Source organism: Lissotriton helveticus, chromosome 12 (genome assembly GCF_964261635.1).
Source record: "Lissotriton helveticus chromosome 12, aLisHel1.1, whole genome shotgun sequence".
Classification (NCBI taxonomy): Eukaryota; Metazoa; Chordata; class Amphibia; order Caudata; family Salamandridae; genus Lissotriton; species Lissotriton helveticus.
The window spans coordinates 309,637,247-309,652,641 of NC_136073.1; the positions used below are offsets into that span (position 1 = coordinate 309,637,247).

At 40.8% G+C, this 15,395-nt stretch overlaps 1 protein-coding gene across 1 annotated transcript in view; it reads left to right on the forward strand.

Annotated features, from left to right (window-relative positions):
- LOC144798021 (polycystin-1-like protein 2) overlaps positions 1-15,395 on the forward strand; it is an 849,694-nt gene that overhangs the window by 75,860 nt on the left and 758,439 nt on the right. Inside the window, exon 3 of the mRNA XM_078668807.1 lies at positions 12,257-12,442. Coding sequence (XP_078524933.1) covers positions 12,257-12,442 — 186 coding nt within the window. The remainder of the gene's footprint in view (positions 1-12,256; positions 12,443-15,395) is intronic.

Genomic DNA, 15,395 nt, shown 5'->3' on the forward strand with positions numbered 1-15,395 from the left:
ACTGTATCGGAAACCCACTGCGGGCAATTCCATTTTGCATGCTCAGAGCGGACACCCTCCTAGATTGAAGAACAGCATCCCATATGGGGAACTGCTCCGAATTAAGAGAAACAATACTAGGAGCATTGACTATGAGAAATATGCGGCTGAGAGCATGGCTAGATTCCGAGAGAGGGGGTATAGCACTCAGGTCTTGGAAGGTGCCAAACGCAGAGTAGACACTGTGACGAGAGAGAATCTCCTGAAGGTGAGCACCAAAGGAGTGGGTGAGGAAGAGAAAGTGAATAACTTCAGAATGATCACCACCTACTCACAAGGTGCGACCAAATTGAGGAATATATTTAACAGACACTGGAAACTTCTACAGATGGATCCGGTTATCGGATCAGATATTCCTAAAAGACCCCTCATAACTTACCGCAAAGCAAGATCAGTCAGAGATTGCGTAACAAGTAGTTATGTACAAAGGAGAAAACTGAAGAACTTTGAGAATGTGATCAAGGGTTTTCATCCCTGTAAAAAATGTAAGGCCTGTGCTGGCAGCAAGAAAGTTTCGACATTCCAGGTACCAGGGTTGGGTAAACCTAGGATGATTAATAAATTTCTGACATGTACCACCCCGTACACAGTATACTGCTTGCAGTGTCCATGCGGATTGAAATATGTAGGCAGTACCATTCATCCTGCAAAAATCAGGGTTTTAGAGCACGCCAGAGCCATTAGTAATGGGGACCTTACGTATCCAGTGGCTCGCCATTTTAAGGACTGGCATAATGGGGATAGAAATCTTCTGACTTACTTTTGCTTAGACCATGTACCACAGAACCCCAGGGGAGGTGATAGATTGACGACTCTCAGAAGGTTAGAGTCAAGATATATCATTGATTTGAATACTAAGACACCTGCAGGCCTGAATTCACATGAGGAATTGGCGGTACATTTGGGGGACAATTAATTGAAACTGATTTGACTTTAAGGATAACAGGAAACTGTAAATGAATTGTAGTTTTATATGAATGAGCTTTGGTAAATGTGGAATGTGGAGTTTTGTGGGGGTTGCTTACACTCATGGATAATGTGGATGAAATGCGAATAGCCCATTCAGGGCTTTATGAAAATAATGTTATTTACACATTGATTGCGGGAGGGTCGTGAACTCATTTAGTAGTTTGATGATACCTGTGTGCATTACGATTTTGTTTCGTAAATGTAAAGTGATGGAATATTCCACTCCAAGATGGCGCCCGCATTTGTTTAATGGTGTCCTTTTTCTGTATCCATGAACGTTGATGTTTGAACATAAATAATGGCCGTTTCGGCGGCGCCATGTTAACACCGAGGAAGGCGAATGCCGAAACGCGTCTGAACACCGTGAGCTTTAATAAAATCTTAAGCTCGCTACCGTGAGTGCTGTTTCTTGTAGCATAATACTACGGAATCTTTGGAGCAGTCATAGAGGCGGGGGCGCCACCCGCTAAAGGGCACCCGCTCGAGAGTGCTGGGAGTTTGGTGCACAACACAGGAGCGACATATATATATATATATACAAAAAGTTCGAAAAACCCAGGCGAGCCAAGGAAAGACGAAAAGTTGAATAGAACCACCAACTCCGTGCTGATCTTTTCAGTGCCTTTATTTGTGCATAGTCATAAGCCCACAAGTCGCCATGACGCGTTTCACCTCAGCCGAGGCTTGATCACATGTCATGTCAAGGAGATAGAGAACGGCATTTATAGTGCAGGTAACCAATAGCAAACTGATACAGTTTCAAAAGAATGCAGAATCTAACAGACATTGTTTTAGTAATATAGGACATAGTGTCCTTTAAATACTGGGAAAAAACATGTTGTGTCTGAAAATATAGTAACATGAAGGGGAAAAGGAATATAAATACTCCATGTGGCTATAATATTTAAATACCCTCATTGTAAAGTAAAAAATTTCATTTCTATTATTAAAAAACAACAATTAATATATTTACACATAAAAAAGATTATAATTCCCAACTACATGCACATTCCTGACAATCCTATTGTGGCCTATGTGATTCCCAAAAATGCCTGTTAGATATCTAAATTCCAATGACACCCCAATGGGTTATTCAAAAGTTGTGTACCAGCCTACCAATCTCATTGCGGTTACTTTCTGCCAAAATGCCTCCCCATGAGGGAAAAATACAGTACAAAATTTAAAGTGCAAGTGATAAACATTACATAATGTAACAGAATTTCTTTATATATTAAAACCTATTGTTACAAACTGCCCAATCTGTTTTATCAGGCCTTACAGGCATCATTTCAATTTGTGTTGTTCATTTTTTTCTTTTTACTTGTGTTTTAATTTATTTGATTAGTTACTGCTATCATTCACGAACATTTCTGATGGTTAAAGGCAAGTATAAAGGTCCTCACTGATATTCAGTCCCCCAGGCTGCTTGCTGTTGAGCTCTAAAATATAACAGGTTTTCAGAAGACGGAGTTTCCCGTCTCTGTCTCCTCCCCTTCTCAGTGGTAAGATAGAGTCTATTAGAAAATACTGAAGCAAGCCCGGGTCACTTTTATGGCAGCTTTCGAAATGTCTCGCAACTGGGTATGACTGATCCTTCCCTGTGATAGCCCGTAAATGCTGTACCCGCTCCTCCCACAGCCCCATGTGTAAACACGCGAAGCTGGGGGAGAAGCAGGACCCCATAGCAACACCCCTTAGTTGTTGGTAAGCCTGACCATTGAATGTAAAGAAATTTTGTTCTAAACAAATTCGTAACATCCCCATGATCATTTTGTTGTGATGTACATTATATAGGGGGCGTTTGTTCAAATAGAATTCTGCAGCTTTCAGTCCATCAATGTGTCTAATGGATGTGTATATATATATATATATATATATATATATATATTCACGGAAAAAAACATAGGTTTTACACCAGTTATAGTTAGCTGGAAGTTTTACTCGCATAAAACCATTGAAATTCCCACGTTATAGTTAGTTGGGCTCACTATAACTTGCGCATGCAATGCACTGCTGATGACGTCACATATTACATCACTCATGACATGGTCAGTGACATCACTCATGACATCACTGATGACACCATCCAGTGAATGTGTGTCTTTCTGAAAAATAAATATTAGTGAGTAATGTTTAAATATTTAAATATATGTAATATATGTATTAGTGTTTCACTTTGTGTATAAGTGGCTGCATGGGTTGGTGAGTAGCTACATGTGTATGTATATGGGTTATTAGATGGTTTTCTTAGTATCAGTATGAGTGTTTGTATGGTTTGGTGGGGGTATTACTTAGCACATAGATGCATGAATGACTAACTCTCTCTTTGTATCTGTTTTGAAGACAGCATATGTGCAGGACTGTATGGGTGGATGAGTGTGTATATGTGTGTGTTAGTGAGTGAATGACTGTCTCACTAGTGTCTTTATCAGTAACTACATATGTTTTAATCTAGTATATGTGAATATTGATGTATATAAGTGAGTATATGTGAGAGTGAGGAATTGTAAGAGTTCCGGTTTAAATTAGTATGTGTTTCTATAAGTGATTGTTTAAGAGAGTAAGTATGTGTAAGTTTCCTTAGAAGTAAAGTGGTAGTGTGTGTATAGCTGTATATGCAAATAAATGGATGTTCAATAGTTTATTTGCATGTGTGAGTATGTGTGTGAATAACTTTTGAATGACTGTCGGTGTGTAACAGGAATTATAGGTGTATCACTACATATGATGAGTGAGCATATGTATGAGTGACTATATAGAACTGTTGGTGAATGAGTGGATGTGTATATAGATGGTGGAATTATTGAATTGGTTATTGTAAGTGGTATGGGTATCTCAATTTTTTTGAAAATTTTAGTTTCTATTATTGAATATGTGTTTCAAGGGTTACATTACAGTGAAAGGAGGTCTGTCACTCTGTCACAAGGATGGTGTCATCAGTGATGTCATGAGTGATGTCACTGACCATGTCATGAGTGATGTAATATGTGACGTCATCAGCAGTGCATTGCACGCGCAAGTTATATTGAGTCCAACTAACTATAACGTGTGAATTTCAATGGTTTTATGCGAGTAAAACTTCCAGCTAACTATAACTGGTGTAAAACCTATGGTTTTTTCAGTGAATTTAATAGTTTTTTTTAATACTAATTCCTAACTATAACTGGTGTGAAACCTATGGTTTTTTCAGTGAATTTCAATGGTTTTTTAATAGCAAATCTTTATAGGTATAAAAAATAATACATTTTAAAACGAATTTGATATTGTATAATTATGTCCAATTTTTTTATTTTTTTTTAAATTTTTAACCCCGGGTCGCACCCTGGGGCGCGTACCGGGGAGCGTCCCATTAGCGCTATTCTCGCGAACGAAAACAACATCGTGATGTATTGCGTAGACGCGTGATGCGTCATATGACGCACAGCGTAAGCGCACCCGGAAGCACGCGTGCGCATACGATTGTGGCGCGCCCTGGGGCGCGTACCGGGGAGCATCCCGTTAGCGATATTCTCGCGAACGAAAACAACATCGTGACATATCGCGTAGATGCGTGATGCGTCATATGACGCACAGCGTAAGCGCACCCGGAAGCACGCGTGCGCATACGATCGCGCAACGTCTCAACGCGCTTATGCCGCGCGCCCCGGGGCGCGCCCCGGAGCGCGACTACGGGCGCGCCCCGGGGCGCGTAGCGTAAGCGCGTCGGGTCATGTGTCCTGAAAATAACACTTTCTATTGGTGCAGAACAGTTTTGGTTTCCAAATGAGTAAAGCCCGGGTCATATGACCTGAAAATAACACTTCTCATTGGTTCAGGACAGTTTTGTTTTTCCAAATGATGAAAGACCCCACCTTTTTTCCTTATTCTGACTTTGTCCTTTGACTGAGGAAGACCTGTTTCAGCAATAGAGAGAGAACTATTTTGTACTTTCAAATGGCTACTGTAGCTGCAACAGCTGGAGCATCTGCACCAACACCACCACCACCACCACCAAGAGGACCACCACAACAGTACATTGGTGGTCAGGAAGACGAGGAGGAGGAAGAGGAAGAGGAGGAGGGGAGAACATGGCTGGCTGAACAAAATACCCCATACAAGCCCAAGTCACACATAAAAAAGTGAATGCGGCCAAGGTAACTTGCCTAATCTGTGGCGAACAACTCTCAAGGGGCAACCCAAACAAAAAATATTCCTTTGGTAATAATACCATGATTCGACATATGACCCGGAAGCATCCTAACAACTATTCTCGTGCAGAGCTCAGGGAACTGGCCAGTAACCTCCCCCAGTCTTCAAGGACCACCTCCAAAAGAACACAACCCACTCCATCGGGACCAGAAACAACAGAGATGATGCCTTGTATTCAGCCACGATTTGCTGATTTTAGAATCACATGTATTGAATGTGGCAAGCTCATCGCCTATGGTGAAAAGAGCGTAAAGCTCGTCGTCCTTGCTGGTGACAATCACAATTGCCCCCCAAAAAAGTAATTTTTTCCGTTTTTTGTTTTTTGCTCCAGTTGAGCCATTTTCAATTCCCTTTTTTTTGTTTCTCCCCATAAAAAATACAAAAAAAATATTAAACTGTTTTGAAAAGCCAAAAAAAGTACAAAATGTTCAAAAAAACATTAAAAAAATATAAAACAACAAAAAGAAGAAAAAAAACAGTTCTTTTTAGAACTACCTCCAATTCATAAAAAAAAGCTACATTTAAAAAAAAATCTGTCATTCTTTTTTCCCCATGGTACGCTCCCCGGTGCGCGTACCGGGTGCTCTCCCCGCGAAATTCGAAAAAAAAAAAAAAATGTTGTCCCGCGGGACCCTTTTATGACCCCCACATCAAACCTAGGGGGTCAGGGGGGTCTACCCTGCCCCCTTTTGGTCATTTCCCCCTTTGTTTTTTGCCACCTCTTGTGTCTCAATCCTACCGAGAAACAAGATGGCGGCCGCTGCGGACTGTTTTGAATGTTTACAGACACCCGAGAGCCAATCAGCTTTCCGTGCGCAAGTCGCGTAGCGCGCCCGGTACGCTCCCCGGTGCGCGTACCGGGGCGCGGCTATAGATATATATTTTTTTTTAAACCCAAATTACTCAAAATCCTCTGGAGCATTTATCTTGAGACATAGCAAAGGCACATCGGGCTACCAGTCCCTACAATTTTCCAAGTTTGGTGAAAATCCATTCAGTCATTCGAGCTAAAAGTGAGTTCGACCGCCCTATGGAAATTAACATGAGGAAAACACGTTTTGGGACCCCCTTTTATCTCGGCCCCCGATTGACGAATCCCCCCCATACTTTCAGGGAAGGAGCGGAGAGCCGCGAGGCAAAGTTGAGGAAAAATTCAGGCAGATTCCTCAACCAACGCCAAAGTTATTCCCAATAAAATGTTGCGATTTCCCTATGGAAATCAATCCTAACTATAACTACCTACTGGCGACCGCCAGTAGGTAATATATATATATATATATATATATATATATATATATATGTATATATATATATTGAGTAATAACTTCAAAGCTCCAGTAACTGCTCCCGAACAGACGGGACAGGGACTCCTGTTTGGTAATGATTCTTTATTTCATTTTGCTGGTGCAGAACATGGCTGATGACGCATTTGGGCCACTGACTGGGCTTGATCACATTTATATATATATGAAATACTTACATGTGAAGCCTGTCGTGATAGGGTCATACCTCATATGTTAGGACTGGGACGAAGAGAAACCCTCATTGGGGTTTTGAAGATTACGGGTAAGTAAAGGGAACATCAACCATTTAATCCTTTGAGGCCATAGGAGCAGTTGCTAAGCATTTATACATTTGTTTGTGGGTTACAATGGAAGGGGAATGCCCCTCAACCCCCTTTCCCATAGGCTTACAAGCACTTGCAAGAAGAAAATGTAATTCGAACAGCTGAAATATAACAAAGCCAAAAGTATTCACTAGTGTGCATTGCATTTTGGGATTTTGCATGGAGAAGTCGAGCCACTTAATACAGCACAGTTCTGCAATTGCACAATTCCTTTGTGTATCAAGGTTCATATTATGGAAACTTTGCACTAGTGCAGAAAACACAGGGCAAATCTATATTGCACTGCTTCAGTGCTTTTGTAACCTGAAATAGAGATTTTGCCACTGCCCATATTAAAGAAAGTTTTGGACCTGGGCCAAGATGGGGAAAATCAAATGTAGAAACATTGTGCCACACAAACACACTGTGACCAGGGTTTCACGTAAAAGGCCATTTATTAGGACACGGTTGCAAAAACGTATTGAACTTTTAATCAACATATAACATCAACTTTGCAATTACAAACCTCCCTATACATCCCATGAGCACTCACACCTCACACCAACTTTCAATCCCCCAAGCTATCATACCTTGTTCCATACTTCACTGTTCCACTCCTTGGGGTCTTGCCATCTATCCAGGCTCTCCTTCCAATTTCGCCCAAACTCCCTCCCCTGAAACTTTCCTAGCTGGATAACACACAGCACACTGTCTTTTGTCACCTGTGCTCCGTTCTTCTCCCTCCCCCCACCCAGAGGGTGTGGATCAGGGTCGGATTGGGATCACGATCGGGCCCGGGAACCCCCAAAAAAGTGACCCACATTCCCGGATCACACCTGTTTATAAAACAGCATTTGGCTAGTCTCATTAGGCTTATTTTTTGAGAAATGTTGGATAAATTACGTATTTTAAAGCTCATAGAGCCAGAAACATTGGTAAAAACTAGAAGCACTACATTTTGGCTGGGCAACTGAGGTTAAATAAAGTGGCCCAAAGGCCACAACTCCTGATGTGGCTCTGTTTGCCACCTGGTCATTTTTTTAACCAGCATTACCGGTATTTTAATGTCCTGGCTGGTAGAAAAATAATGAAAATCACCTAAAGCTCGTATTTCATCCTCTTATCAATATGTACTTCAAACAATAAACATAAGATGAACACAGTTTAAAATGTGGTCTAAAGCTGTATTTTTTTAAATTCAAATCATTTTTATTCAGGGAAAGAAAATAAGAGGTAGACATGACAGTACAATAAGGTGTAATAAAATACAAAAAGGTACAATAAATGTGTGTTACTACATACCAGATCCTGATTCCGGAAACATAACAAAGCAATACAGTACACTACAATACAATATAATACAATACACTATAATGCAATAATAAAAAGAAACTAGGATATGTGCGGTCATTGCATATACCTATACATTTACATATTCATTTGTATACACATTTGTATGTTTTGTTGTGATGTCTATGTCAGGTTAGGTGTACAATACGTTAGTGCCAATGTACGATTTACGGTGAAGGTGTCAGCGGCTAACTGCAAACTTCAGAGACAAAATTGCACAGCATTCTTGAGATACGGGGGGTCAAATGAAAAGGAGGAAGCGTCCAGCGATTTCCACAACATTTATTAGAGGCACGCCCTGGTGAGAATTGTAGGGTTGGGTTATCGGCCCCTCTCAGGAAGGCTAACCAATCTAGCCACAGTTTAAATGTTACTTCTGTTTTAATGATCCATGACAGATAGCTAAAAACTAAACAACGTAAGAAAAGCTGTGTTAAGAAGGAATACAGACATATTTATAATTGTATAAAGAATCCTCTTTTATTATTATTCCAGCCATTGCAGACTCTTCAAACAGAAGGTTATTTTTTTATTGTAGTTTTAGAGGGAACCTATGGTACCCCCCCCCTGCCTTTGCGTGCACGAAGCGGCAGGCACCACGCGGTGCCTGCCGCTTCGTGCATGCAAAGGTCAATATGCAATTTTTAACATTGCGGCGGGTGCTGCTTGAAGCAGCATCTGCCGCAATGTTAAAGGTAGGGGATGTGACCGCCAGGGTGGCGGTCACATCCTAATTGCCATGGAGGGACCGCCGCTGCCCATGCGGATGGACCCTCTTCCTCGGGGTGGCGGACGGACGTAAGTCCGTCCGCCATCCTAATAGGGCCCTAAGTTTGTCTTTGTAAAAGTACCGATTCCCATTCATTATTACAAGAATAATGAAAATGCTACAAAAAGATTAGCCCTGTTTTTTTCGGCAAAAGTGCAAATTGTATGTAGTATGGATGCAAGACGGAATACTAAATATCAGGTTATTAATATGCAACCTGGTTAGCCTGATATGATTTGAAGAAAGCCAGGCATGGTTTCCCGTTGCTGTGCAGTTTTGGCCTATAACTAAAATGAAAAAAGCTATTTTTGTAAGTATGGATGTTTGGCATGGTGATATTTTTGTTTAGAATGGCTGCTGGCTTTAGAATACATTTGGTTTTGATTCACTGTACATTTTGTCAAAATGTACTTACATGTGTAACAAGCGAGCGACATGGCACAGAAATATACGTTTAACTGTACCTTCTTGAAAACGGGAAATTTTGCAGCATTCACAGTTTCAGGACAAGCGATGTAACAAGCTCTGGCTTGACGCTACTATACTGACACCTAGCGCCAATTTGCTTCCATTGCATCGGTGACTTGGCAATTTTCTACTTGGACCTGACAAATTCGCAGTGGCATTTTGAAAAACAGACCGTTGCAAAATGTAGATTTCATTGAATGCAAATGTATTTCGTTTAGGGATTGATTAGGGTAAATGTTATTTTGCTTTGGCCAATTAGGGTAAATGAGGCTGCAAAATTGTCTAGTCACTTGGACAAAGAATTTATTCTGGCCCCTTCTGGATGTTCTCAAAACAACAGATACACTAATACTAAAGGTGGCTTAAACTCTAGGTGGCTTAGTAGCTGCTAGGCCTTTATCTCTGATAGGGAAGGGCAGAAGTAAAACTAAGAGTCCGAGGTGAAAATGGAAGGGGCCAATGACAGCCTGAGCCAACTCCCTTAACGGACTCAAAGCTGTATAATAGGCAGGGGCGTAGTAGCTTGGTAAATAAGACTGGCTGGCGGTTGAGAGATTCAGATTTTCTGACAATCATGGCATTTCATAACTATTATATGAGAAACAGCGCTTGACAGCAGCTTAAGGGCCAATGGAAAGGGAAAGAAGTGCAGAGTGTGAGGGGTAATTAAAACTACAGTATTTTGTAAAATACCCATGTCTTAAGATCTTCAAAACAGAAGAGTGGGTGTGGTTTTGTCTGAGTATGTAAACATCCCATGTGAAATCCGACAGACACTTTATCATAACAGACTGAATGGTTCTGTCCCCAACTATTTACTGAATAATACATTTATTAGGGGGTGTAACACCCAAACACCACCCCCCAAATCTTTGCCCCTGATCATGGGTGGCAGGTTTAGGGACCAAATCCTTGAGATAGAAAAAGCTAGTAAACTACAGCCCACTAGTTGACCGAAGAATAGAGATCAATGCCTGCCATGCCCAGCAAAGCGTGGTATCTAGGAAAACTGTAAAAGAAGACAATAGCCATTATTATTAATAACAGTTGCTTCAAACGGTGCTTAATTTGTGCAGGTGGTTGCAGGCAGGGTGGGGAGGCAACTCAGCCATTCATTTTTCAATAACAGGATTTATTTTTTATTATCACACTTTGGTTCATAGAAAGAGAGCATTAAGGAGACTGCAAATGTAGGATAGTGGAGGAAAGGGTGGTGGAATCAAGATTAGGTCAGCCATTGTATTCAAAAGGTCTATCATTTAACAGCACTAGTGGCCAGCTCCAAAGTAAAACATTGGGCTCCTGTACTTACCTTTCTTTGGCAAATTAAGCACTTCTTCAGCCAATGAATCATAATAGACAAGCTCTCAACACACGCATAATTGATTAATGCATCCCTCCAATGCTTTCCATAAGAGCCAAGTTAAACTTTTCATGTAATTCTTGTGGTGCAGTTCTAGTTTTTAATCTTATTACTCCTGCAACCCACTGTGCAGTTATAGTTAGGATCTAGTTACGATAAGAAATACGTTTTTTTGTTTTTCTAATAACTTCAGCACCATTTGATGAATTGTCACAACATTTTCAACAAAAAGTTCACTCCCTTCAGCTCCTTACTGGAAAAATTCATAGTGATCCATCAAACAAGGGGTCAAGGAAAAGGTTTTCTTTTTCCAAAACTCAACTTCCCTATGCAATTTACACAGGGAATTTCAGAGAGCACTACACATTTGGCATATGTACACAGAAAGTGTGTGTTTTGTGATTTGGTTTAAATTAGTTCAATAGTTTTTGAGAAATTAAGGTTCCAAATGTATAGATATCTGGACCATTGGTTTTAAGCCTTTTGAATGGTTGAGGAGGCTTTTTCAGAGTGAGCGCTCTGATTGGCAAGCTTCAACATCCCAAAAAATGTTGGAGTGGCAATTACAGGACAAAGCACATTGTGGTGCAGAGTAGTTATACTACCTAGCTCTTCTGGGAGAGTCCCAAAAGAGCCAAACCTGGACTTAAAATTAATAAACAATTGTGGGGGGCTGTCGTGATCCTGTGAGACTCCTGAGAGACTGGGAATATGAACTACAAAAAAAGCGTGGGGGAGTATCCATGGGGGGTTGGCCATGCATAGGTAGGCGGATGCAGGGCCTGGAGGACTCAGCATGGAGTGCTGATTGGGAGCCATTTGACAATCTTCCTCAGCATCTTCTGGGTATGATAGCGTGATGCGATGACAGAGTTGGCTTGGACAGTCCTGTTGAGTTTGCTGATTGATGACAACCCTAAGGTTTTTTTCGAGGTTGGTGGGGGTGGTTGTCAGTCCTACCTCTGTTTACCACCAGGTGAAGTCCCACAGTGAAGTGCTCTTCCTGAAGGTCATGATTTTGGTCTTGTCAGTATTCAGCTTCAGACCGTTGGTCTTCATTAAGTGGGCGATTTCAGTCATTCAATCATTTGCACTTGATCCAGGTACTAGCCTCCTTGTTCGGGAGGGAGAAAATGAGTTTCATGTCATCGGCGTATGAGAGGACGTTGCTGTCCTGAATACATTTGTGATTGCTTCTCAAATTACATCATTGATGACTGAACTGGGCATGGAGGGGGAGTTCTAGTTAGCTCAGTAAACTTTAACTGGTGAATTTCAGTCTATTTTTAGTTTAAAATGTTAACATTTACCTGACATTTTCACCAACTTATAACGTCACTTTGAAACAAAAAAAAAAAAAATATATATATATATATGTGTATGTGTGTGTGTGTGTAAATGCATATACATATTATTTGTAAAAACATTTATAGTTTCCCTTTATGTTATCCTGCCTATTATTAATATAACAATACCATTTTCTCCTAATCTCCTTTTACTTTAGAATCAGGACAGACAATTGCTTGCGATTATTACAATGCAACTGTCCAGTGCGGTTCTGGAGAAGTAGTGCAAATCAGCGACAGTACTTATGGGCGTAGGAGTCCACACTACTGTACCCTCGAGGGCACCTCTCCAACAGAGTTGACAGCAGGCTGCAGTTGGGTCAATGTGAAGGAGCAAGTATCAGGTAAAATGGTTTATTTGTGATAAAACAAGACGCATATGGCATATTGTGCTGGTATCCATAGGAACACAGGGAAAGCATGAATGTTGCATTGATTGATAACATTTTGCAATTCGGGGGACACTAATAAGCCATTGAGGTCTGTGAGTCTGTGCCAAAAAGGTGTAAATAGCATTTGAGCATGTTTGTGCACTTTCACCAGATTTTGCACAGGGTGCTACTATTGGCTTCCAGGTGGTGGCAGTTACTTGTGCAGAAGAGTTTTGAAGAGGTAACAACATTGGCAAAATGGATGCATAAAGCAAATGATTTTCAATTTGTGTCAGAAATGCGAGGCATTGTAAACATCTGGGGGCATATTTACAGCCTCTATCACCACCACAGCGTCACTTTTAGTGGCATTGTGATGGCTATAGGAGCATTGCCTTATTTACAAGGCAGCATTAAGCCACTTACCTTGGCTTAACGCTACCTTGTGAATAAGGCACCCTTTTACGTCATACTTAGCGTGAGATGGGTGGGCAATGGGTGTTGAGGTGGGCGTTACAACACAACACCCATTGATTTTGACGCTGCCCCCTATTTACAAGTGCAGCGTAAATAGGAGGCAGACCCAAAATTAAGACCAAGCAAAACTTGGTCTTAAACAGTTGAAACAAGGAGAAATGCTTAATTTTATTATTTGCTATGGTGCTGCCCAAGGCAGCACACATGGAAACAGCAAAACGGCAATTGTTTATGTGCAGGGAGGGGGAACTTCCTGCACATAAATAATCTTCCCCTCACCACAGGCACCCTTGCACTATGGTGCAAGGGTGCCTGTGTTGGCGCTAGGCAGCTAAATTTAGGGCCACATTGTACATTTTGTATTCCAAACCATACTAATAGGAATTTCATTTTCCTTTGAATAGGCTGTCACACTTCCTTATTTGTCCTGAAGAAGACCCTACTTGATGTATCTACAAACACATATATATACAGGGTCGAAACGTTGACGTACAACCATATCATGTCCTGGCTCACTATAGCAATTATTTAAAACAATAGGACTAGTTAAAGTAAAATACCTTAAAAGGACAGAGAATTTATGTTATTGTCTTGCTTATTGTTTGAATTTGAAAGGTCACCCATTTGCACTATATGTCAACACAGTCATCTATTGAATTGTCTGTGTATTTGTTATTGTGTTTTCTTTGTCAGGCAGACCTCATTGGTATTATCTGTTTGAATAAAACTGTTCACACAGTTAGTGAGAAAAATAGAGAAACAAAACAAATAATGTAATACATTTTTTTGTTGTTGATAAAAAATGTACTGAGGTGTCGTACATTTATAAAAGTCTAGTACAAAATCACTATTGATTGTGAAAGATAAAAACAGATTCTGAACCAGTACCCTGTGGTACTTACCCAACGGAACCACTTGTGGCTCTATAACAATTAACCCAGGTTCCGAGGGATACAGGATGACCCCATTGATCTTAATTGCATGGGGAAAGGCAGGGCTGCACCATATTCTAGTACATATGGTGCAGCACTGCATTTCAGAAGTGATCAAGCGTGCCATTAGCCTTCTTGGCTTAATGCCACACTTGCCCACTTTCTTGTAAATATGTCTCCTGGTGCCAAAAGTTATAGGACCATATTCACAAAGGTATTTGCCAAAGTATGTTGAACGTATCTGCGCACGTACCATCACTGCAAACTCATGTTTGTTATTCACAAACCAATACGCTCTTAGATTTATTTATTCTCACAAAAAATTACACCAGTGTGTTGTAATTTTGGAAGTGAGCAAATCTGCCCACAGATGCGGGAGGTTCCAGAGATGGGATGCGTGCCTAACTAGATGAACACAAAAACATGCAAGTGTCTTTCAAAGGCACTAACTAACAATGGATGTCGTCACAAATGTACTTATGTCAAGGCCAGAATCTGCCAACTAGTGAGCTAATGAGATGAGAACATCTTCTAAATTAGTTGTAGAATAAGGGGTTCCTCCATGGGCACAATATTTTCCTGTGGACAAGAAAGGAAACAAAATCACCAAGTTCAAACTAAGTGTTGTGTTGTTAACTGGTGAGTAACAGTGCATATATTTAATATGCTTCACCATGTACAGTGTACTTTATGAATTTAGCGTCTTTTATGACGTTGAACAGCTGCTGTTGCAGTCTTGGCATAGTGTATTGTGGTTGGGGAGTCATCAGTGAGCTTGATGTTAGAGTCAACGGGGTAAGCTGTTAGATCAGTCTTAAATAATGGGAGGGAGGTAATGTTAAGTATCCTCTGGGAAGACAGGTAGACCGGGTCTTAGTACCTGACTCTTGATGCATCCTGGTTGGTTGAGCCATGGTTATGAGGACTCTGATTTGTAGATATAAGTTTTGAATGCAAGAATATATTAGGCAAGGGTTTGAAGGAGTTATGTTCGTGTGGGCCGTGGATTACCTTAACGATCAAGGTACTCTTTATGAGAACTGTTTAGTTTCCTCAGAACTCTTTATTTTCAGACAAAGATGTCAGCTGCTAAACTCTATGAGAAAGTCAGGTAAAAAAATGAGGCGTTACTCAAGGACTTGGACCCAGAATTAACAGTTCCTTTGTAGTTCTGTAATTTGAAAGGAGAATCTAAGAGTTCCCACTTGTAATGGCCCGGATTTTCCCCTCCCCGGACATAACAGTATCCCCAGGATTGGTAACTCCAAATGTGGGGATAATCCAAGCCATTCATGATGCCCAGTTGGAACACCAGCCTACTTGGTGCCTGTAAACAGAACTGGGAGTGCAAATGACAAGATTATATAATGTTGGTAGCACACGGTGTATGCCTTTGTCCAGTTGACACAATTAACAAGGTAGATGTCCTATCAAGGCACTGTGGAAGTGATAGGTTTTGTTCACATCTAGAGCGTTAATTAAGGACATGGATGTATGATAGGGGACGTATGGATGAT